This window comes from Ciconia boyciana, chromosome 1, assembly GCF_034638445.1.
Source record: "Ciconia boyciana chromosome 1, ASM3463844v1, whole genome shotgun sequence".
Taxonomy (NCBI): domain Eukaryota; kingdom Metazoa; phylum Chordata; class Aves; order Ciconiiformes; family Ciconiidae; genus Ciconia; species Ciconia boyciana.
Window position 1 is genome coordinate 29,486,770 of NC_132934.1, and position 26,176 is coordinate 29,512,945.

General features: G+C 38.8%; 1 protein-coding gene and 1 long non-coding RNA gene across 10 annotated transcripts in view; one reads left to right on the forward strand and one right to left on the reverse strand.

The window, feature by feature from the left end:
• The window catches only part of MDFIC (MyoD family inhibitor domain containing), a 55,541-nt gene extending 41,759 nt beyond the window's left edge, over positions 1-13,782 (reverse strand). For 3 of the 6 annotated variants that reach the window (XR_012042508.1, XR_012042510.1, XM_072861608.1), the window contains exons 1-2: positions 13,641-13,782; positions 11,396-11,551 (exon numbers count right to left, since the gene is read on the reverse strand). Coding sequence is in view for 4 of the 6 variants with exons in the window: in XM_072861608.1 (XP_072717709.1) it covers positions 11,396-11,486 (91 nt within the window). In the remaining 2 variants the exon portion in view is untranslated. Of the gene's footprint in view, positions 1-9,686; positions 9,727-11,395; positions 11,552-11,840; positions 11,956-12,020; positions 12,160-13,640 lie in introns of those variants that run through there. The other 3 variants (XM_072861636.1, XM_072861626.1, XM_072861645.1) reach the window with 3 other exon arrangements.
• Positions 13,783-13,854: 72 nt separating this feature from the next.
• On the forward strand, positions 13,855-24,964 carry LOC140651768 (uncharacterized). 4 transcript variants are annotated; one of them, XR_012042512.1, is made up of 4 exons: positions 13,855-14,074; positions 16,008-16,226; positions 17,134-17,224; positions 21,816-24,964. It is a non-coding gene; the product is annotated as an uncharacterized lncRNA (long non-coding RNA). The 4 variants fall into 4 exon arrangements; XR_012042515.1 differs by having other exon boundaries at positions 22,512-24,964; XR_012042513.1 differs by lacking the exon at positions 16,008-16,226.
• The last annotated feature ends 1,212 nt before the right edge of the window (positions 24,965-26,176 follow it).

The window sequence follows — 26,176 nt, forward strand, 5'->3', positions numbered from 1 at the left end:
TCTTAGCATCTCATGTAGTTTCTTTAGAAATAATTCCTAATAAAGTTGATTTTCAATTTGTTTTCTTGTCCAGATGAAAATAAGAAGACCTTTCTTTAGGAAAGTCTTTTAGTCATATTGTGTTTAATCATGCAAAACAATACTTAGCAGCTTTTGTAACAAGAAGTTACGGTTGAGTTTCTTTATATTTAGTTATCATGCACAAAATTTTCAGATAAAAATTTGAATTGCTTTGTCACACAAAAAAACATTATTTTTTGCCCACGTACACGTGTCTCTGGCATATAAAAGCCACAAAAATTCCACAGAAGTCTGTTCTCTGTTTTTTACAATTGAACATATAATTAAAGACAAATATTGTTGAAACCTCAAAACTGATTAGTACAGAAATTCAGAAAATTTATTATAACACAATTACCTATTTTTCAGTGAAAGAAATAGCCTTTTAAAAGCCATTCCTGAATAAAAGTCAACGTTTAGCCCATGATGAAAGGAAAAATTATTTCTTCTCTCCAAGTATATACAAGATGCAGGGAAATTTCCATGGTAAGATTATTTGAGGCATTCTTATTTCACAAGATAGCAGATCTTGTTGTTTTGATGATTTCGCCAGTTAACACATGCAGACCTGCATTTTCCCAAACCAAGGTGACAGCTTTCATTTGCGCTGTCACTAATGTTTTAATAGTCAAATTCACACACACAAATCTTCCTGTTCTTGATTGCTACAGGTTTTTCCTACTGGCATTCAAGGAAACATTTCCAAATCTGGAATTACTTCGTTCATTATTCACAGTGACAGATTATCAGTTTATATCACTTACTCGAGGGATCTGTAAAACACTAAACATTTTCAGTCTCGAGTATTTTTTGAGTATATGTACAACATTTAATATTTACAGTAAATCTAAACAAGCAACTGTTGAAAAGGCTGTTAGCTCTATTTATTTGTTTCAAACAAGAAGGTGTTTATAAACCACTTATCACAATGTAATGATACCATCTCCTCTAGTAAAGCAACAATTCCAGTCCTGAGACACAGAAAAATCACTTATTGCTACTGCGACATACTAAAGGTTAGTTTCTTTATGTAACCAACAGCAGTTTGATTTTAAATCCTAACTTTCTGCCTTTGTTATCCACCCTATTAAACTGAGGCACAGAACATCACTCAAAATAATATATGCCATATTGTATGTATAGTAGCATGTGCCTTCAAGCACTACTGCTCCCCTTCTATTAATTTCCACCTCTGAAATGTCTGACCCAGCTACCTCCATGGTACTTCTCTCTCAGCCCTCCCTCCCATCACCATTTCTTCAACAACTTGTCAATATTTCCTCAAGCCCATTCTGAGATGAACTGTTTCACTGGGATTGCCATAAAGTTACTGAAGTGATTGGGAAGATATCCATTAGCTTCAGTGAGTTTTGCATCTTTCCCTGATGACTTAATCTCAACCAGATACTCATTCTGTCCAAAAAAACCCCCAGATTTTTTCGACCCCTTTGACAGACATTAGATACAAATTATTTCTACCCGATATCTATCAGATACAAATTCGACTGTATTGAAGGAAGATGATTTTGCCTGTGCAGTTAGGTATTAGGTGCAAATTTGTTTCAAAAGTGTTTGAAAAGTGCCCTGAAATAGACTGAATGAAAATAAGTAGTGTCCTGGAGAGAGCTAGCGTAAAAGCACTCTGCGTTCCACATACAGTAAGCTTAAATGAGCTATTATAAGAGATTTTGCTCTTAAATTACTTTACTGCAGTAACAACACCAAGATTACAACAATATCTACCCAGCAGTGGTAGTACAAAACTGCAGAGTTACTGTATACAATTTTCTTGTATAGGATATGACTTTGCAGAGCCCTACTATTTCATGTAGTAAACAATAAATGACTCTAAGGAAACATTAATGTTAATATTATGGGGCCCTCAGTGTTCTAGGTTACATTTTTATCTAAGAAATCCAAAGGAGTGCAGAATACAATCAGTCATCATTATTCATAGGAATTTAGTTTTCATTCCTCTGCTTGCTTTCGGTTCAGTATCTTTTTCTCTTTTTTTTTTTAAACTATGTAGGTTGTAAGCGTATTTTTCATGTTTACTTTTATTATTCCAGCTGGATATGGTAAACGGCCAGTCAAAACCATGTAAACGATATTAACAGTTAACAAGAAAGAAGTAAGACACACTACTAAAAAGTAAAAAAAAAACCAATGTTGCAACTGAACACCAAACAATTTTGATAGGAAGTTTACAACAATTAACATTGAGTATCTCTTCTTTGATCTATTGAATTCACATGAAGATTTCCCCAGGAATGTGCATAACAGAAACCTACACCATTAAACATGTATTCGTATCTTACTTTGCACTCCAGGATTACCCACGGGAGCAGCTGATCTCCTGGCAGATGCTGCTCTGTGGGTGTGCTGGGCTGAGCCTGGGCAGCAGCTAAGGACCACACAGCCGCTCCTTCCCCCCCCGGCCCCCAGCGGGACCAGGGGAGAGAACAGAAAGATCACAAGTGAGGAAACTCGTGGGTCGAGATATAGTGTAATAAGTGAAGGAAAGGAGAAGAAAAAACAAAACAAACGTGATGCAAAGGCAATCACTCGCAACCTCCCACAAGCAGACTGATGCCCAAGCCAGTCTCTAAGCAATGGAGACCTCCCCCAAAACCTCCTCGCCTCAGTCTTTATTGCTGAGCGTGGCATTATACGGCGTGGAATATCCCTCTGGTCAACCTGAGCCAGCCGTCCGGGTTGTGTCCCCTCCCAGCCCCCTGCCCACCCCCAGCCCACTCGCTGGCGGGGCAGAGTGGGAAAAGAGAAAACCCTGACGCTGTGCAAGTGCTGCTCAGCAACAGCCAAACCACTGGTGTGCTACCAACCTTGTTTTAGCCACAAGCCCAAACGCAGCACCACAGGGGCTGCCATGAAGAAAATTAACTCCATCCCAGCCAGACTTAGTACAATGGGGCTTTAGAAAAACTACACCTTAAGCTATGTTTATTTCAGATTTCTTCATACATCTCTTCTGATGCGTCAGAACACTGAAAATAGACAAACATTGGTGTCCTGATTGTTTCTTCTTGAATGTGCACCAGGTCTCAGTCTTAGCACAAAGGAATTTCTTGATTGTTCCCTTATAATAAACAGCTGATGATAGGATCATAACATTTTTTTTTTTATTCTAGAGGTGCAACTACAACATACCAACTACAACCAATCACACATGAAGACAGCCTCAAGAACACTCCAGTGTGTGTTTTGTTGATGCCATTATTCTTCTGTTAGGTACATAAGAATAGTGATAAGAGTACTTTATGAAAGATAAGGCATTTATAAATCCAGTAAGAATCGACGCAAAGACCTTAATCTTCTCTGATGTGCCATGCTTGTGGCAGACCAGTTTTCATAGAGCCTACAGCTGGCACAAATACTAATGGCTGGATCTGGCCATAGACAGGTATGGCTTTTTTCTACTGCACCTTCAAATAAATTTATAACACTTCTCTGTTTTAATCAAGCTTCACCTTAAGAATTTTTATGTAATACTTCCTTAGTATTTTAGCTTCTGCTTCCTTTAGTACACCCTTCCACTCTCATGTGACTAACCTCCAAAACTGACAGCCAAGAAGAAAAAGAGATACTCTTCCTAGCAGCTCAAATAATGGAAAGAAAAGACTCACTATGTTCTGAGTCCAGCAGTGTTGAGGTAGAAATCCAATCTCTCTTCAAAACCACAGTAAGTTACTCTAGGTCATGTCACAAAAGCAACATAGTCTTCTTACCTACCACGGTTCAGCCCCCAGACCAGCAACCTGGCTGTGTGGCTGCGTACCTCTCCTGAACTAACAGCAGTCCCTGAGCTAAAGAGCTTCTAGCCAAAAGCCCCGCAGGAGTGACACCCACACAGAGTACCCTGTGATTTATCCTGAAGGTAAGCCTGGGCACAAACTCTACTTGTGTAGAGGTTAATGCAAGTTTAAGGTTTAAATAAGGAAGAGATACAGCATGCTGGCAAAGTATAGAATTGAGATGGTTAACAGCCCAAATCATATCTGTATTACAGTCAACTGGTAAGTCACTTAGTGAAAAAATTTAAAATTTTAATCACATCTCAAAATTACTGTTTCATGAAATAAGTGAACAAAGTGAACTCCTAATTTTTTGTCATTTGGAATTATTACAGTATATATAAATCACTTTTATGGTACATACATTCATTTTACCATAATCTTGTTATATTTATTTTTAAAATTACACAGCAATACATGTATTTCATAGAATCAAAACTTGTTTTCACCCTTGAGACTATTTTAACATTGATTGTTAACTCCTGTTTTTGTTTGGAGTATGTGCCTCTGGTTACATACATTTCTTTGCATCATGACAAATACATTTTACAAGACTCCACCACCAACAGAATAGTGTCAGCAGTCTGGGTCAGCAACAAGGCTACTATTACAATAGCCCTATCAAAAAGAAAATTTAACAAATAGCCAGAATTGTCAAGAAAGACTTAGGTATAGTTAGGCAAGAAGGGTATACAAGGCAATCTCTCCAGACCCCTTCCAATCCTGTCTTCTATGCCTTTGTAAAGTTGCTGGTATATAGATCAAACTAATTCCTGAAAATTTCTTAGAACATCCCAGTGAAGTATCCCTCTTTTCAGAGCTATATTTATTCTATCTTTCTCTATGATAATGTAGAGCATATTGAGTGGATGTGGAATTAATACACAAAACTGATAGCAAATACAAAAAGATAGGTAATGGATGTACATTTGCAGGACACACCTCAAAGAGCTCAAGTCTTTGACAAATAACCAACTTTTCTTCTCCGAGTGCTTGTCCATTTGTACATTTGCACTTCAGCTGCCCCCGCATGCCCCGCTACATCTCTTGAGTTTACTCAGAAATGGGTCTCATTGTGTTCAAACATGGCATCATACCTTAATGCATAAGTAATTATGTAATATTCAATCTCTGAACATGCAAAAAAAAATGGAAACAAGTGCCCACATTATGTGGGTTGCACGTCCTCAGAGTGTGATTGGCAGCTGATTTCTATTCATTAGATGACACATAAGCCTACATACTGAGTTAGCCATCTCTTCCAAGCATGTGAACTATAAGAGTGCTTGACTAGCACCACGACAAACTAGACTTGAGAAACAGGTTTAGAGTTTGTCTATTGACACATGGACACTGTGGATGTAAAATGAGTTAAAAATCCTGTCACTGCAACAATAGAAGGCTTTGTTGCTATGACATTCATTTGCTGTTCACCAACAATGTGGTGGGACCGCACCAAATAACAAGTAAAGCAAAACCAACTGCTGGGAAAGGCTTCTGGAAACCTGAGTGCATCATTCTCATCAAGAAGAGAGGGACAAGCAGAATGGACTGGCACAGTGGAGTCATTGTGACCTCCAAAAATGCAGAGTCAGGAACAGCCCAACAGTTTTACTGTTTAAGGGCAGAGGAATGATGGAAGCACAGGGCAAAGCTTACTTAGGCACCTAAATTTGACCCAGCTGCTGGGATGTAAACATGAATCCTCAGAAGGCCTGAGTTATCCCTGAACAAGCAGACGCAGATTTAAACATACATGTGCAAAGCTCAAACCATCCCAAATGGAATTTTGTTCTTCAAAGCAAAGAAAAATTACAAAAATGAAAAAAAGAAACCCCAAACCCAAACACAAAAGTAGATCTATGAGGAACAAAACAGTTGAAGAATGTTTCCAAAAGGAAAGACAACAAAACGGTTCTCTGTCTCAAGCCTACAGCAGTTGGGAGGGATTAAAGAGCATGTGGCAAACACTGCATTTCTAACGCTTCCTTTGTTCACTAATATCCTCGCTGGCAAGGAACCACTGAGGATGCTATTTCCTACCGAAAATTCCACTGTTCACAACAATAACACAAAGGAACCACGATAATACCAGGTTTCACAATGCAACCATTAACAGTAACACCCACCAGCTACTTCATGAAATGCCTAAAACTTTTAGGCATTTCACATAACAAGTAAGTTCAACTGTGCTATTTGTGTAACAGAATGCCTATTCCAGTTCATTATTTGCCTGAAACGATCTCATTTCATTAATGACTGGTTGTACGATCTAATTAATATTGATAATCCACAAATTATGGAGTTGGAAGCCTCCATTTAGATGTTTGATTGTTTCAAAACTAAAATAAATAATTTATTTTTATTTCATTTCAGTGGCTTTCACTTAAATGTCTCATTGCAACTTTCAATGGCCTCAAAATTGCCACTGAAAAAATCAGTCTCTTAAAATTAGAGCAATTCAACTGAACTTCTTGGAAAGCTCTTACAGAGAATTTTCCAGGTGCAAGCTATGGAACAACTATGAATGTACTACAAGTTTGACAGCCCTGGACAAATTTCAGTCGTGATAAATTAAAAATTAATAGCAACATGCAAATAGGTACTCTGCACTATTAAAAGCATTAAAAAGTTCAAATACATAAGTGAAAACTTCACAAATAATCACACTAATAGTCATGCGGTCAGTTATAAGTTTATGTCATACATCCAACAACGTTTCACATGTGTCCAAATGAGTTTCACGTAAGTGCTAAGCAATACTCAGTGGTTATGGCTGTATTAGCAACAGCATGGGGCAACAAAAGTGGGCCTGTACGGTGAAAGAGTTGATTTTAAGGACACATTCCGTATTATACATGTTCCAGGGGCTTTCTACTTTGGACTAGCTCTCAGATTTAATCTCAAAGACTGAAGGCTTATTAGTGGCTGGAGTGAATTAGGCACATTCCTGCAGTGCATCTTTCAGATTATTTTGTCCAAAAGGAATCCAGTCCAGGTCACTCCCCAGGATCACTCCACAATGCAAACCAAAGCGGGGGTGAGCAGGAGATTCACTTCAAACCACATTGCTGATCCAAATGAAAACACTAGCATAACACACTCATTGCTGGATGCTACTTATTAGGAGAAAAACAAGTGTTTAAAACAAAGAAATCTAAAGAGAAATCTAACTTCTGAGGGCCTGGAATGGAATTTGAGAAGAATTATTCTGGTATAAAATTAGCCTATGAGATGGAACAAAAGTATTTCAAATTTGATGCAAGACCTTTACAGTCAACTCTATGAAATACAAGTCTATCACACCCACGTGGACATGAATCACTTTACTGGAATGGCACGCACGTGAAACTGAAAGCAGAAGTATATTTTCATGACAAACTAGAGTTAGACACTTATGAAAGTTTTACTTATTTCAGTCAGTAACGTTCAATAAATGCCTCAGTACTGACAGACAGAGCCGAAACAAATTAACACAGATTCACTCAGCTCTTACCAGATTATAAGTGGGAACACAAATATAGAGGAAGTATTAGGTAAGTTTGAGCAATCTGAGTGCACTGGTTAACCGTTAAAATGAAAATCCACTACTCATAACACTGAGGCACTGCTGGTAAAGTGCAATAATTATGGTGATAGTAATCGTTGTTGCCTCAAGAATGTCCAAACATTCCCCACAGTAAGTCTTCTGTCACCCCATCTCATCTAGCCAGCATGTTCCTTTAGTGCTCCTCATCATGAAAACAGTTAAGCACAGAAAACATGAAGAGGTTTGAATCACATTCTTGAAAAGGAGCACATGCTTTTTGTACTTTTCTGAATGGAAGTATTAGTTGCTGAATATGGCTTCTTCAGACACCAAATCAGAACTGCATCTCCATCCAGCAACAGTGACATGATTTGCACCAGAGAGAATGGTCACTTATGGACCCTTCTTGACCTTTATGGACCCTTATGGACCCTTCAAGGTCACTTGACCCTTAATATTTCTACTAGACTTCCCCATCCTCCTCCCCCACCCCATTAAAAAAAATAAATGCTAGTGGTTTCCATCATCTAAAGAGTTATTAGAAAGTTCTTATAGTTGAAGTGCAATTCCCAGTCTCAATTTCGTAATAGGTTTTTTATTATTATTATTTATTTAATTTCTAAATTGAGAAAGCTAAATATTATTCACTTATTATCCTAGGTTACATGTAGTTACCAACAAGCAAAGGTAAAAGCATTCCAAATACTTTATAGATGACAGTCCTACATTTTCTAAGATGTAGCCTGGATTCTCTAAATATAGTTCCATGTTCATTGAATTTCTCTCTTGTATTCCATGGTTTATTCAAATGCAGAGAATTTAATGAAAAAAGTCTACCCATAGTCCAGGCAATAATCACGACATGACCTCTAACATATGAAACATTTTTCTTAAAGCAGAGAGGCTAATGGTCACTAATTGTCCCATTCCTTGCTTAGGGACATTATTTTGGTACCTACCAGTGGAGAAAATACTTGATCACAGCCAAACTGAAGTGGTCTGAGCATAGAGATGACACTATTCACTGACTACATTACACAGCACACAGGCAGAAGTAGTCATAATTTGATTCCAAGGCCTGTGGAGCTACAGGAGAAGAAGAGAGATGGCATGACCAGGATCTTGAACAAGGGTGCATGAGTAGAGCTACACTTTTGGAAGGATGTGGCAAAAATTAACTAGATGTTTGCAGAAATTAGGTTAAACCTTTCATCCTGTAGTCTGTACCTCAGAGCAGCAGACTCCGTTGGCACAGATAACAGTTTAAAGACTGAAATTGAGTACAGACATTGCCACAAAAGACGCTATGATTTCATTTGCTCTCTCTCATAGCACACTAATTGTGGAGGGGCAAAGTCCAATAATCTCACTAATATTTATGCATTAATTCAAAAATGAACTAACAAGGAAGAACAGTGATGGGGGAGATGTTGAGAGAACATGTTGGTTAAAGTAACACACAAAAATTCTTTTAAGTTGGGAAAGCCAGAGCATGCCATATCTGTAGGCCAAACTATGTCTCAACCCACAGTTTTCACCGTGTCCACAACCGATGTACATCCCTGAAATCTGCCTAAGCTTTATTACTTTTGTCTGGTTTTTAATTAGGTTATTTGTTGAATATTTAAAATTCAGTTGAAGTTTCTTTTCCTTTCATGGAAAAACACAATTTGGCTTCAGCATCTGAATGTATATGATAGCAACCAAAAGTAGCACTTTGAAGATACCTCAGAGAACTACAGAAGAGAAGTTTGTTCTCAGGATATAAGGTATCTATACCAGTTAAAAAAATACAGAAAGCATATTAAAGTATGCTGTTACCAATCAAAAATTCTTTCTCAGTAGAATGCACTTAATACTTTATTATACATACAACATAAGCCATTTTTTTCTGCTTAAGGAATCTTTATTCCTAGGTGGACACAGATTTCAAGTATCTCACTGTAAATATATGGAGTCATCACAGAAATATGATGAGGTGATTCTAAGTAAAGCAGTAATTATCTCAAATTATTGCAGATTTTTCCAAATACCTCTACCCTATTTCCAGAAATAATATGAATTTCAACCTCAGCTTTTAAAATTATCACCAAACTCTAGAGAAGTCAGTGTACTTTTGGATGTCCTGGGAGTAGTACAGAAAGAGCAGGGGGTGTTGAAAGTCCCAGACATATTATCTTAGATCTTCAGTCCTGGAATATCTGGACTACCTTACCCTGTAACCACACACTGCAAAGCTGACAACAGAAAAGCTGGAATATAGACTGGAAATGTTATGAACTCACCTCTTCCTCTTTCCACCCCCATTTCCCCAACAGACTCAGGCTAGAAAAAAGCAACAAATATGCACAGTTATCCTTAAATCTAAGTTCATTAGAATAAAAATTAGGTATTTGAATGCTGAATTCTGTAAAAAAACAGCCTCGTCTTTCTGTGAATTATATATATGCTTTAAAATTGAGCATGTGCCTTGAAAGGTGTGGCCAGTGAGCAAACCTGAATCAATATATTACACTTGTTTGTACCTTACTGATCCCTAAGAAAGTAACTCTATAATCCTCCACCTTAACAGCTGTGAGCTGTAATTGTGTCATTCAGATTTTCTGCACATAACTTGTCCGTGGACAGATCAGTATTTGTTTTTTATAAAACAAATTCCTTACTTTTCATAAAAAGAAGAGCATGCATTGAAAATATTACAAAATGGAATCACATAAGACTTTATTTCATAGTGAAAACTCAATTTCAAGTGGCACTGTAAGAACGAGACCACTTTCCAGGCTAGTTAGTTCACTGACTTACAGCTTCAGCAACTTTGATGTATGGCCTACATGCAGAATTTAACCAGTGTGGCCACTTAATCACATGACAGATAAAAACAACACATTCAAAATAAACATGTATCACAGATACTGATGTTTCTGGCAAAAACATGATTCTAACAGTTCAGTTCTGCATGCCTGATCTTCTGTATCTAATCTTTTTTTATTATTATTTTTTACTGTTTAGAAGTTATGAGTCATTCTCTAGGACAAAAAAAACCCCCAACAATAACTATAAGCCAATTTAATATGTCTCCCTGCCAGAACATTTTTCACTTAGTTACGGATACTTTCTGGTTTCTGAAATGAGTCTTCAACTTTGATTTCACATAGCTATTGATTTTCCAAGTTACAAAAACAAGACTGCATCTTTAATCCACAGTTGCACAACTGTGTTACCAGGCTCTGCTCCAGTTAACCAGTTATGAATAAAGTTACAGTTTTTGAACAAGCTTATTTGTCAGTTCTTCAGAGACTTTTTAAACTCCTGTCAGAATTCTGGAAAACAAAGCTGTAGCTGTAAATGAAAAAGAATAATTAAGTCTCATCTTCACAGACCAGGACTCAAGGGGCAAACATACTTCCCTATTTTAAGGATAACCTGCCAATACACCTTGCCAAACTTCCCTACATGAAGGTGATCATAATATCAATGTATTTTGAGCAAACGCAAATAAAACAGAACTTAAAGAATTTCTCTTTAAGATGAATGTACTTTTAAACAACCTTTTGAACAGCTGATACCAAACAGGTTAATACTTTCAGAAACTGGTTTTAGCTGCAGCATCACAGAGTAATCTAAGGAAAAAACAGGAAAGTGACCTCCAACCTGAACAATGCTCCTGCTCCTGGATCAACCTTTCTCAATCTACTGCAAGACCTGGAAGGAGAGCTTTACAGGAAAGAGCTTCTAAACATAACCACGAAGCTGAGAAACAAGAAAGCGATTTTTAAGCACCAGCATCTGCCTCTGACTGCAGCTTTTCAAGTACTGAGCACCGGTGCTGTTAAAACAATAAAGAGGAGAAGTGAAAGTGTTACAGAGTTACACCAAAGAGGGGAGGTCAGGCGAAGGGAAAGAGAAGAGGGGTTAAAACCCACAAAACAAATCAGTAAATGTATCATTCAAATAAAAGGCGCAACAATTACAGAGGAACTTTAAAGCAACTTACCTCGAGGGAGGGAGATCAAAGAGCTGTTTTCAGTCGGAGCTTGCTCTGGCCCTTCAGGCCCCGGAGGAAGAGGTTCTCTCACTTGGGACATCTGCCAGCTCTCTCACCGAGTAATGAAGAGCCTGCACCCCCCTCCACCAAAACTAACACGCGACCCTGAAGGAACAAGCAAATGAAAGGGCTCGTTAATGTATTTTATGCAGAAAACTCACGGCTCGGGGGCGAGGGTTTGAGGAGGGACAGCAACGAAGCGGCGGCAACTTTGCGGCGCGGCGGCGGGCGCGCCGCCCGCCCCCCGCGGCGAGCACCCGCGGGGCCGGGGGGCGGCGGCTGCGGGGCGGGGGCGGCCGCGGGCCGTCAGCCGGGCGGCCGCGGGAGGTACCGGGGGAGAGCCGGGGGCCCCGTCCGCCGCGGCGGAGCCGGCCAGCAGCGCGGCGCGCCCTACCTCCGCATTTCCTCCCGCTCCGCCGCGGCGCCCAGCCCTCCTCCGCGCCCCCGCGCCCCGGCCGCGGGAACCTCCGCGCCGCTCCCCGCGCCGCCGCCGCCGGCCGCCGCCTCTCGCGCCGCCCGCCCCGCGCCCGCGGGCCTTCCCCCCGGACAGGGGCGCGCACGCACGGGCACTCACACCCGCTGTCCCCCCGCCGCCACAGTCACTCCTTCCCCATCATTTCCGGACAATGAAACATCCCACTCCGGCGGGCGGCGGTGGTGCAGCTCCTGCCGCCCGCCAGCGACGGGCCGCGGGCTGGGCTGGGCTGCGCGGGGCCGGGGGGGGGGCCGGCGGGGCGCCTCGCTGCCCTCCGCCCCCAGCCGGGCCTCCAGCCACGGAAATTCCCCCAGGAGGCCGAAACCCGTCAAGCAGAAATAGGGAAGAAGGGAAAAAAAAAAAAAAAGAAAATCTGAAAGGGAGGCTTTCATGCCTGGACAGGGTTTGCAGCTGTAGCGCTTGGCAGCGGTGCAGGGGCACTTTTAATGGTGCAACCGCTGGCTCAGAAGTTGTCCGCTGCGGTTACCGCTTGCCTTCAACCAGTTGCGCCTCTGAAGCCGGTAGGCAGGCACGTGAAACGCCGTAGGCCTCCACGCCTGTCCTCCCGGTCTTTCCACCCCTGTCAAAGGTCAGTTCTAACAAAACCTAACCCTCTCGTGTACCTTAACTGGTAACATACATACATGTCTATAAAAAGGACTTTCAAGCGGGCACACAAAAATATTCAAAGGAGCACGAAGGGCAGAACAAGCATTTTTCAAAAGTTAAACCCTAGAGAGCAAACTACTTCCTCCACTATCACCTGCCAAGTGGTGTTATCTGTGCTTTCTCTATATAGGATATACATTTCTTTCCCATGGCACAGATTGATTTCATCGTCAGCCTCATGCTCTGTTCTTGCCCACACCATGCAGTACTGCAATTACTGCTCACACACGTGCTGGTGTCCATAAGCTACATGCTTTACCTTGCTTACCCTATCACGGCATATCACCTTTCTCTATCAAAGTGTGTCCATGTTTAAACTGTAATTTCCTTAAAACTTACAAGCAGATTTTTTATTATGCTTTAGTAAATATACTTTACTAGTATGTCTCATGACACAGTACAGCCAGGTATTTTTTGGGAAACAAAAGTAGGAAGACAAAATAGCCAAGTTACAGGCTATCTACATCCTAACATAAGAGACTATAACTGATGGATATTGATTTTGATATCATAAGTGCTAAGGAATATGCTCAGGTATTAAAAGTTCACTTCTTAAAGTTTAGCATTTCCCTGTGATGCTTGCAAACCAACCAGGATAGAGTGTAAGTACCTGAGTAGGAGCCAGTTCTGTGTGGGACTCCACACACTTCAGGGCCTCCTCTTATTTCAGAAGTCATCAATAATTTTGCACCACTGTATCGAGTTATTATTAGTCATTGGTGCAAAAGAGAACAGTGTGATGAAAGGTGCATATACTTTCCTCTGAGAAATACAATCGTGTATAAGTATTTCTGTAACCGAAGATGTTACAACATAATCTTTCTTTAAACTTTTTCATGACAAAATGCAAAAAAATTGTTTTATGTGGGGAAGAAGCTATGTAAAAAATCCATTTGGACACACAAAATTATTATCATACTGCATAATAATAGTATTGGTCTCAATATCTACAGTTTTCATCTATGAAAACATTGCGTAACTTTCCTTAGTTCCTTCTCCCCTTGCTGTCCTGGGGGCAGAGCGATTGAGACATAAGGTAGAATGACTTACCTCAAACTCCCAAGTGAGTCAGGAGCAGAGCAGACGTTATGACTCATATGCAACATACAAGCTTGTGTTTTTCCCTCTGAAACTGGAAACATAGCAGAGAACAGTGGGAGGAGCAATAATTTAGCCAACCACACCCTGCCTTCAAAATATTTCATTGGATAATAAATGCCTATGAAGAGCAGATACCATCCAGGGTTGGTGTTTGTTGTTTTTTTTTTTAACCTTATCTGTGAAACCCACATGGTAAACTCCATGGCGTCCAGTTTATCAGCTTAAAAAAGATGGGATGAGCTCACCCTGCCAAGGTTCAACTGTGTAGCAGCCTACATAGAGTTTAAAGTAAGTAAATGATTGGAAGAGTATCTTCAACTGATATTGCCATATTGCATCTGCACAGTGGGAGATAACCCTAAGCAAAATCAGATTAAAAAAAGGTAAGAGAATTCGATATACAAAAAGCACAATTAACTGAAATAGCACATTAAAAATACTGTGCAACACATAATACATTACATACCAAAGACTACGATGATTGTAAAAAGTTGGGTCCAGATGTGATCACTGTTAATGAGATACCACAGATAGGCAAAGTTCATTGGCATAAGCCAACCATACAGCACTTCTTGACAATACAACATAGTTCTAACAAATACATAGCTAATCTAAGATAATTGTTTTATTAATTTCCTTTAAAATATGTATCATTCTAAAATGTTATTGAATATTCTCAGGAAGTGGGCAGTTCAGACATTAACATCAGCAGCCTTTCAAGTAGGCTGCAAATATGAGATATGTTATATTTTACTACAGCAACCAAGTTATAAGCCATTGCACGTAGTATTCCAATATACTCTTCCATTGCTAGATCATAAAATTCAGGTATGGTCTTCTAGACCATTAATGGCAGATTTTGGGATGAAAGTGAAGAGAAGCTCAAAACACTTGTAAATAGGCAATAAGTATACTTTGTAGGCAGGTAAAAATTTCCTGAAAGAAAAAAAAAAACAACAAAAACCCAAAAACAAAACTCCAAGCTTTTTTCCCTATTAAAAAATTCCTGTAAAACTGATTCCTATTAAAAGTGCACAAAATGAAGAATATAATCATATGTCTTCAGGACAAAACTGGTCATCACCATTTTCTAGTCTGAGCTCCTACACAAGCCATACAATAGATATTACCTCCAGCCAAAACAGACTTGTCACTGAATGAAAGAAAGTGTTTTAGAAAGACACAAGTTGTTTATTTAAAGTAAACCCACAATATCCCAGAATTAACTGCTGCAAAGGTTATTTACTTATATTATTAAAAACTCAAGCTATATTTCTAGCTTGAATTTTCCAAGGCAAACTTTCAGTCTTTGAGGTTTTTTGGATATTAGATAGTTTATTGTGGAGGAGGTTTAGGATAGCAGAGTTGCTCATCTCAACAGTGCTGTAGAAAATTTGTGCATAACTCTTCAAATAAAAAATATTTTACTAAAAATATTACTGCTTGCACAGCGAAGAGAAGTGATCAATAACTATTCCTTACGGATCAGTGCAGGTGTAGGTACCCAGATTTTCTCCCCATAATAAAACTTACCTGTCCCTCCTCAAGGCTACTCTTTAACTGATGCTGGCTTCCTTCCATCAGCAGGAACAGAGGATACCAGAGGATACCATTTTCAACTTTCTAATATGCATTTTTAACACGTGTATTACTCTAAACTTCATAGCTCTTTTCAGTATTAGGATCATGGCAGGATCTCTATTCTAAATATTTTATAGTGTGGCAACACTGAAATGGGAAGACTGTTATAGTTAAAAGGGCTAAAGAAAAGACTTGGAGTTAAAGCTAAATTATATTATAAAATAAGTGTATTACAAGTGAAGCTTACAAATTGTTGTTTGGTTTTTTTTTTTAAGTTTAGTTTTAAGTTTAGATCAAAAGCAGAAATACATGCAGTATATGCATAAGAGCACAGTAAAAGGGAATTTGAAGGTCACTACCATGCCTGGTTTGGTGTACTTTTGGTTCCTGGTGTTCATGGCCTAGTTTGTATATTACCCTTCTCCAAAACATCCTGTTTAAAGCCATGTAAATTGTCAGGTGCCAGAACAGAGCTGGATGCAGCTGTGTTGTAGATGAGGATTTGTACTCTATAAAATACAACTATCAAAGTGCTGTGGGCTTGACAGTGCCTTAGACACCAGCTAGCTGGTCCTAACAGGGCAAATAGCCCCTTCTAGTCCAAGGAAGTCCACCTCCACAGAGCATAAACATAGAAACAAATAAACAGTAGGATGCCTAAAATGAAATTAGAGACATGCAGATTTAACTCCTTCCATAACCAGAAATGGAATAAAGAAATGCATTCTCTTTTAGAGAAGCAATTGGTTCCAGTAATGCTGTACATTACCCTGGGAGCAAGAAGAAATCTTTCTACCGTATATGATTCTTGTCCGGGTTTGATGTTTTTCTGCCACAGGATGGACTCCACCATGGGGAGAAAGGGAATATGAGGCTTAATGACTGCTTTGTGCTGGCTCAAGCTGGCAATTGAGAATTAAATTCAGTGTAAACATGAATTTAAAATACAAAAAGGTATTTTTCTCCATTTTATTTTTCTGTTTATAGTAAGTATAATAGTATAAGAAATATTTTGTTTCTGTAAAATATTTTCTAACACAGATGGGAAAGATTTCATTAAAATTGATAAATTAGGAAGTAAAACAAAATAAAATATTCTGAGATGAAGTATTTCTGATGTAACTCCAATGAGGTCCAAGGAGTTGCATGAAGATGAATTCAGCTCAACAAGCTTTATTCTACTTAGGGCAGAACACATCACATGGTATGGTTTATGGTAGTTTCAGCTATTCCTTAGCAAGCTCAAGCAAGTAGCTCACTCAAGCAGGTAATAGATCTCACATGAAAAAGTAACAGATCATATATTGAGGCATGCAAAGTGACGTTTCATCACAACAAAATGTCAACTAGTAATTCATTACATTCCTACAAATAAGTCAAGAAGAAATATTCAGTATTCATTACAACTAAGCGTGCTGGATTGCAACAGTTAATTTATTTGCATGTATTCTCTTCAGTTATTCAGCTTTTCACTTGCAGCTAATATTGCACCTTAATAAAAAAAACTTATTTAGGACTTCAGAAGAAACCTGAAATTCAGCAAAAGTGAATGTTTCAAACTACTGATTTTTTAATGCATTCATGATTATTTGGAACTTGTCTTGACATTAAAGATCTTCCCAGCAAAGACAAATAATGGACATAGGATATTTTGAATTAATGGGACAGGACTTTTAAAGGAATATTGATTAAAAAGCGTGGCTAACTGAACACAGAATATTGTAACATGTACTATATAGAGAAATAGTAAATTTAGAATAGCTTAATGAATTTATGTGAACCACTTAGTCATAATAATCCTAGAGGCTGTACTTATAGCAAGCAAAAAAAAACTAAGCCAAATATTTCTGTTGGTTTTCAGGTTAACAAGGCTCCTTTTGCTCCTGCAACCTGAGCAGTATCTGGGTCTGGCATTATTCTACATTAGTATTTTATGCACATTCCTTACAATTGTGAGTATTCATGAAATTTACATTACCTTTTCTCAGCAGTATCAAACTAATTGCCAATATCAAATGACGTTTGCAAAAATACCGTATCTAGAATTCCACAAAAATAAAAATCTTTCCATATAAAAAGAATACCTAGTCAATCCTTCCCAAAAATACTACAATGAAAAATACTAAAAAAAGTATATTTTACAAATAGAATAAATAATGCAGTGGGACAGAAGACTCTATATTATATTGCTGTGTGAGATCATGGTATCGCATCCAGAGATCTATAAAAATTAGTTAATTTTGTGCATCTTCAATATGAGTTCATAATACGCAGTACAGTTGCTCCTTTTGAGCTGCCAGAGTACACTATGAATATTAAAAATATTGTGCATTCTGTGTTATATTTTCATAATATAGAAAGCTCTTACTTACATATTGTGTATTATTCCTAATACATATTCAGAGTATATATCGTAACAGCTCCTTTGGAACCACTAACATGTATGCTGTGAATGTGTATTAACAGCAGAATGCATTTGCATATTATGAGTCCATAATACTGAATGCACAATCAAATCTTTTATAAAACGTCATTGCTATACATACAAGCAGAAGTTATTTTCTCATGCTTCTGACTCACAACTGTGCCATCTTGCACAGTCATTTCTCACCCATATCTTTACAACTCACAAAGAAAAAAAAAATCCAGTACTGCAACAGTTCTGTGAATTACAGTTTTCTTGAAGTAAAATATTTCATGAGGTCTTTTTTTCCTCTCTGTTCCATCTCATAATAATATTTTCTTTAATTGCCTGACTATATCCTCCTGGTTTTTCATTTTGGCATCCATATGAATGACTGGACTAAGGTCTTAGCATCAAATGCTCATTTGGATATTACATGTAAAATACAGGTCATAGGAAAAACAAACATAAAAATAAACCTCAGTCAGTTCTACTAGTATTTTTAACTATCATGATTTTGTTTGTTTGTATATTTGCCTAAAATAACGGGGTTTTTTGCCAGCCAGGAACATACTAATTTCTAGATGGGACAGAACTACAATTACAAAATAACATTACAAAGTAACATGATTACAAGAATTCATTTGGATCAAAAAGTTTTTGTTTTTCTACACTGGCAGATGAGCATCCTGGCAATCCATGCAGGTAAAGATGGAAAAAGGCACCCTTACTTGTCCAAAACAGGGAATTAAAGAAAAATAGTCTTCTGCCTCAGTTTCTTGCTTAGCTGAATGAAAGTAATGCAAATCTTGGGTCCAGTTCTGATATAATTCTGTGTCTACGCTCACAGAACATGTATTTTGCCCAGGAAGCAAAATAAAAGCTAAGGACAACTTGGCTTTTGCCCAGCTCCCTTCCTCATCCTTTAGACTTGCTGGAACAGCTAGAAAGACACAAGAGGAAATTATCTATGCCATTTCAAGGACTGCATAGTGATCATACTGAGTATTAGTTTTAAAATACTTTCAGTTGTATTATTTTAATAAGCAGTACTGAAAGATATTTTATAGTTCTGATATCACTGCAGAGACATTAACTCCAAAAAGTATACAGATAAGTATTCTGGCAATTAATGGCAAGTATAAACTACCAACCATACAAGAACCAAATATTTATGCATGAATATAATAATACCTCAGCTAAAATATTAATACAATCAGAAAACACAATTTAGATTCAAAGGGTCCCCCATATAGCTGGTACTTTTGGATCACATATATGGGGATGCAGTCCTGCGCACTGAATGATGGACACAATTATATTCCCCGTTACGGTGTGTAATATCTACCACATATCAGAGAGAGAGAGTGTGCGTGTATGTGGACATAAAATCACTGGAATTTTAGTGTTTTCCCTTTAAAAGAAATGGTTACATTTTAGTTTAGTGAGGAAGCCTATTACGCTGTACAAATTCCTTCATTTCTCTTTTCCTTTTTCTGTGGTTTATTTCAAACATTTTAAAGTATTAATGAAAATGCAGTAAAAGTCATAATGTTAAAGTATAATTTTATTTAACATTGTTTTACATTATAAGAGCTATAAACAGGCTCCTGTAAACTTATACAAGCAGTTACTTTCAGGTCTGAGCTGTTTTTTTTTCTTTTATGATTGTAAATAAAAGTAAGATAGTTTGTACTCAATTATTTTATAATTCTAACATACTAGCTGCTCTCTCTCAGAGGTTGTTTCAAGATATAAATGCCAGCAGTCCATAAATTACCTTGATCATCAATGATCAACAAAAGAAGTTAAATAATTTTCTGTGGTTTTCCAAAGTGAGCTTTACATCTTCTCAATAAGTTATTTGGATTTTCAGTTTAATAAGCTTTATTATAATAAAAGTAAAGTTCTGATAACCATGATCTACAGCCAAGTAAAATTTAAGCAATTGTGGCATGGGAGCTTTCACTGTAGAATCTCTGGTGTTCCAGTCCTGGATCTCTGACCAGTTCCCCGATTTTTGCCCAATTTTGTTATGTTAGTAAAATACATTTTTTCTAAAAGTCAGATTTTTTAATGTAATAGTGGTAAACCAATCCTGAGCTTGATCCAATACTCTCCAGAGTCTAGTTAAACTTGCAAGCACACTTTTACTGTGGGCTTCAAGAAGATTTGACACCTGTTTTTTAGGGCAAAAGGTATACTTTAATTAGTTTACACCATATAATTAAGGAGTAAATCAAAGGAGTAGCACAAATGCTACTGCCATTTTTTGTCAGGCATTTGTCACTTGCAGCGGGGACATGAGACATTCCAGCCTGCTCCATTTTTCCCTACCTCAGCATCAGTCTGTCCTGAGGCTGAGAATGGGAGCACTCCTCCTATGGTCACCCCGCACTCTCAGCCCAAAACAATAAATACTTCTCACCAGAATTGCATCTATCTTGCCTCCTTGTATTACCATTTGTGGGTAATTCTGAAAAAGAATCATATAAAATTTAGAAAAGGGTTATTGAAGTGCCATCTCAAAACACCGTAGCATCAGCAAGGTCTTATTTTCTTGAGGAAAAAAACACAATTTACATCCGGAAATTTATGTGAAGGAGCACTCAAGGCCCATACTCTGTAAGTATCTCCTTCTGCCTGCCATTGTAATGGGATCAAATATGCTAAGAATTAAAAAAAACACCTTCAATAGTCTGTGAGAATGTGAAAATTGTGCAAGTCATACTGTAAAATCTTGGTACCATATATGAAGAATTAGTACAAAAACGCTAAAACTTCAGAAAGATCAGCCATTGAATTTTCTTTTTATAAAACTGTAGCTGGAAAAGACAAAACAGGAGGGTAAGCAGAAACACAAAGGTATGCTATTTTTTCCTTTATAATACCAAAAAAGAACTCTTTTATGACAACCACAGCTTCTAATATCTTGTCACACGTTAAATTCTTCTCCTTTATGAGATTTGTTATGGAATGGGAAGTGGTGAATAGCACCAACAACCTCCCGTGACAAAGGAGACAGTATAATACTTTTAAAATAAAGCAGAAGATATTTGATCTCATTTTCTCAACGTAAATGAGTGAACCTGGGAACAATGGAGTGGCTTTGGCCTCAAATTACTGCAAACGACATCAGAATCTTGACCCATGGATACAGCAATATGTAAAATATTGCATTAATTTGCTCTGCAGTTTGCAGGGAAATACATTGGGAATATGGTAAAATAAAGTGAAGTTTTTAGAAACAAACAACAGATTTCTGTACATATACATTAATGTTTGTCTAAGTATCTGTCTAGACACCCGTAGTTAACTACACTCACAACGTGCATGTGTAAAGGATATGCTACCGTAGACCATGAGATTATACATTTATCCTCATTTGTGAAGGTGGATGCCTAGAACTCCTGAATGGAAAAAGATATATTATAAAGTATTTAATCCTAATCAATATTTATTAAAGGAGACAAAGTAACAGTAAGGCAAACCTACAGTACTTTAGAAAAAAAGCAGCAAGCTGGATTTCTTATCTTGCAATAGTTAATGAAGTTCTCTGATTTATTTTAACCCTGAAGTGGGTTTTAAAAAAACCCTAATTATATTAATGTACTAAAAGAAATACAATTGTCACTTAGTTTCATTAAGCATGACAGGTGACAGTTCTAAAGATAAATGCTGAAACTTGTGAAAATTGCAAGTTCAGGTTGAAGTGACAATAATATGGTAGTAATGGGATGGAATTGTGCTTCTCACTGCATTAATCAATACTACAATTTATTTTTTAATGTATGAAGAATGTTTAATTTCATTAATTTATGACTAGGTTCTTTCTACTTAAGTCTTCCTTTTTGGTCTTTGGATTTTGGTTGCATTTTAAAACATTCTGGCTATTTATAAATCCACTGGCAATCTCATAAAATATCACTGTTGGGAAAGAATCAGTTTTCTGCATGCCATGTGCAATTTGGGAGACTGATAATTGTCCTGGTTTCAGCTGAGATAGAGTTAATTTTCTTTATAGTGTCTGGTATGGGGCTATGTTTTGGATTTGTGCTGAAAACAGTGTTGATAATACAGAGATGTTTTAGTTGTTGCTGCACTGGTCAAGGACTTTTCAGCTTCCCGTGCTCTGCCAGGTGCAGAAGAAGCTGGGAGGGGACACAGCCAGGACAGTTGATCCAAACTGACCAAAGGGCTATTCCATACCACATGATGTCATGCTCAGTATATAAAGCTGGGGAAGAAGAAGGAAGGGGGGAACATGCAGAGTGGTGTAATTTGTCTTCCCAAGTAACGGTTACGCGTGATGGAGCCCTGCTTTCCTGGAGATGGCTGAACACCTGCCTGCCCATGGGAAGTAGTGAATGAATTCCTTGCTTTGCTTTGCTTGTGTGTGTGGCTTTTGCTTTACCTATTAAACTGTCTTTATCTCAACCCTCGATTTTTCTTACTTTTGCTCTTCTGATTCTCTCCCCCATCCCACCAGGGGGGAGTGAGTGAGCGGCTGCGTGGTGCTTAGTTGCCAGCTGGGGCTAAACCACGACAGTCCTTTTTGGCGCCCAGTGTGGGGCTTGAAGGGTTTGAGATAATGACAGATTTGATTGGAATGTGCCAGATAGAATTTATAGCTGTTATTGCTGTTTAGCTATTAATCAGCAGGTTTCTGTGCTTGCCATAGGCTTGCTTGCCTTACTGTATGTTAGAGTCTAGGGCTCGTTAGTGGCTGCTTTTTGCTTTCACTGCTTGCCGTGCTGCTGTACTGCTGATCGTCTTACTCTGCTGTGCCTGGGAACATTTTGATAACAGCAATGGCCTTGCGCCTGGGCTGGCAGATGGCCAGGGCATCGCTGCTGTTTCTGTGCTGCTGTACTGGACAGGCTGGAACTCCAGTGTGAACTCGAGTCGAAGGGACTGTGACCTGTGGATGAATCCACGTGGGAGCAGGACACCCTGAAGCACCTGTGCCCATGGATTAGCCCATGCCAGAGCAGGTATATCTTGAAACATCTGTGGCCGTGGTTATGTCTGTGCCACAGCAGGTATACCTCTGAAGGGATTGTGGCCCAAGGATAAGTCCATGCTGGATAAGGTGCACCTCGAAGCATCTGTGGCTGTGGATGAAGTCCATGCTGCAGCAGGTACACCTCGAAGCATCTGTGGCTGTGGATGAGGCCATGTTGGAGCAAGTTTACTTCTGAAGGTACTATATTCTGTGGATAAGTCCAAGCTGGAGCAGGGGCAAGGGGAGGACTTCATTGCAATGTTAAACCTGATGGTCTGGTCCAAAGGGACCAGGGGTGGAGATTGTAATGGAAATACCTTTAAATTGTTGTAACCCGGGATCTGAGTTGCATGTTGTGGGAATTACTGTAGCAGGAACCCCTTGTTGCTAGCCAGGCTAGGAGCAAGGGGAGGAGTTTATTGCAATGTTAAACCCTATAACCTGGCCCAAAAGGACCAGGGGTGGAGATTGTAATGGATATACCTTTAAATTGTTGTCACCCATGATTTGAGCTGCATGTTATAGGAATTACTACAGCCGGAACCACCTGAACAAATGGAGGAGAAGCCTTACAAGAAGCAGTGCAAGTGCAGCAGTGACCTGACCTGAGCTGGCTTTGGTGCCCAATAACTCCAAGAAACACACCACCTCTCCTGTCCTGAGTAACAACCATAAGAGATGAAGCCCAAAGTCATGGACTAAATGAACTCAGTGGACATTTTGTGGACATTTATGGACATTTTACAAATATTTTGTAGGGGTGGTCCATAGACTAAGGAAATGATACATGTGTATTATATCAAAGGATGGGAAGGGTGACGGTGGGTAATGAGAATGTATTGGATAGCGTGAGACCTGAGCATGACGTAAATGGTATGGAATAAGGGGTGGATACTGTCCTGGTTTCAGCTGAGATAGAGTTAATTTTCTTTATAGTGTCTGGTATGGGGCTATGTTTTGGATTTGTGCTGAAAACAGTGTTGATAATACAGAGATGTTTTAGTTGTTGCTGCACTGGTCAAGGACTTTTCAGCTTCCCGTGCTCTGCCAGGTGCAGAAGAAGCTGGGAGGGGGCACAGCCAGGAGAGTTGATCCAAACTGACCAAAGGGCTATTCCATACCACATGACATCATGCTCAGTATATAAAGCTGGGGGAAGAAGAAGGAAGGGGGGGATGTTCAGAGTAATGGCATTTGTGTTCCCAAGTAACCGTTACGCATGACGGAGCCCTGCTTTCCTGGAGATGGCTGAGCACCTGCCTGCCCATGGGAAGCAGTGAATGAATTCCTTGCTTTGCTTTGCTTGCGTGTGTGGCTTTTGCTTTCCCTATTAAACTGTCTTTATCTCACCCCTCGAGTTTTCTTACTTTTGCTCTTCCGATTCTCTCCCCCATCTCACCAGGGGGGAGTGAGCGAGCGGCTGCGTGGTGCTTAGTTGCCAGCTGGGACTAAACCAGGACAATAAAATAAATAAATCAATTAAAGGGGATGTGGCTCTATTAAGACTGGAAAAGTTGTACTATTGGCACCTGCACTATAGTCTGTGCAAAATCAGAAGATTTAAATTTGTTCAGGTTATGGTATCTCACTTATCTTTGCAAACCACAGGCTACACCTGCAGTCCCCTAGCAAAACCCAGCTTTTTTATTTCCAGTTGTGAACACACACACTACTGTACCAAGTCAGTGTTATATGTAGATTAGCGCAGCCTGTATCATAGTGTCACAGATCTGAAGCTCTTGAACTGGGACTGAGAGGATCGTACCATAAAATATTTTCATTACAACCTTATGATTCAAAACACAAACACACACACACACTCCGTGCTGCTGTGCACGGACGGGGTTTGCTTATGTTGTACTTTGTGACAGCCCACATAGTTGAGTTTTAATACTTTGGGATAAGCAAGCAGTTAAAAACTTTAATTTCTAATACAGCTAATGAGCAGAGGTAAGGTGTGTGTATGGTAGATGTTTATTGACAGCTATTGGAAAGAATGCTTGCAGCAGCTAGAATAAGCATGTGTTTGGGCTATTTTCTTTAAGTATGGTTAAATAACATATATACAGTAATTGATATGTAAATTTAAACTTCAAAAATGGCAATAACGAAACCATTTAAGCAATCTCCTTCACAGTGCTATAAAATCAATACATGAAGGGTTTCTGGAGCAAACCTTTAGCTCTGGTTCTGGATACAAAACCCTTTCCAAGTAAAAATACAGGCAGTGCCGAGTATCAGACAGTACTGAAAACTACCCCTGTCAACAGGTCTAAGCGTTTCTTTGACCCCATTAAGGACAAGAAATAATGTAAACATTTCCATGTTGAATGTAAATAAATACATTATGTCAAGTGTAAATGACCATGAACCTGTTGGTAGCTTTCTCTGCTAATATCACATATTTCTGCTCTCTGCATGTTGTATAAGCTTTAAGTTATGGACTTGAAACTTATATTGCTCTTTACATCTCCTGTACATCTGGCTCATTATTCTCATGACCTACCAAAATTCACATATAAATGGGTAATGTCTCTTAAACTTATTAATCCAGTTTGATTAAGAGACAGTGTTCGTAGTGGAGGAGTATATGAGGCAATTTATGGCTTTTGAGGGTGATTAAATGCTGAAGTGGAGCCGAGGCATTTGATAATCACAAGAGCTATTTATTGCTGGAATATTCCAGCCACATGAACGTTTTTCCCATCAGCCAGTAAGAGAAGCACATTTAACAAACAACATTAAGAAGTCAGGTTTTTCTAGGTAAATGAAGGTTTGAAATTCTATGATGTAACTGCAGTCGAGAACCCACACTCATGTCCCATGAAGGGCAGGTATGGGTAAAGCATATATAGAATTCAGAAGGAGTATGTTCCTCTCCCTAAGAGCAGGGTGAAGGACAAATAATTGCATGAGGGAATTACCTGTGTAGAAACTGAGGGCTGAGACTGAAGTGTGAACATACATGATTTCAGTTAGGATTTATGACTCATTTTCATATTGCTACTGTAAATGAGTAATAATTATCATCTGCTAAACTGGCCTGTTAGCACATGTTGGAAACAAGTCCAAAGCGGCTGCAATTCTCCAATCTCCTGGGAACAGGCTTGGTTCGTTTATACCTCCAAAAATATAAATGAAGTAAGGAATGACGCCTTAGGAAGAGGCCACTACAGAATTAGGAGAAGGGAGGCTCTGGTGGAAAACCCTCGTAAGAGCTTGGAGAGGAAGTTGGAGTCGAGGATTTGGGGGATTTTTTTGATTTTTGTTTTTAGTTAATGCCATGAGTCACAAGTAAAAGGCCAATGCAGGGATACTACTCCATATTTATTTAGACAGTGAATACCAAGAGACTCAAATCATTCACAGATCCCATACAGTAGTCTGCTATACACAAAATAGCAATGTTTGGTTATTTTATTTTTTTACAAAGAAGGCATCACTAGTACTCATGTAAAAACGAGGTAATGTCTTCTGCAGCTGAACTACTAAACC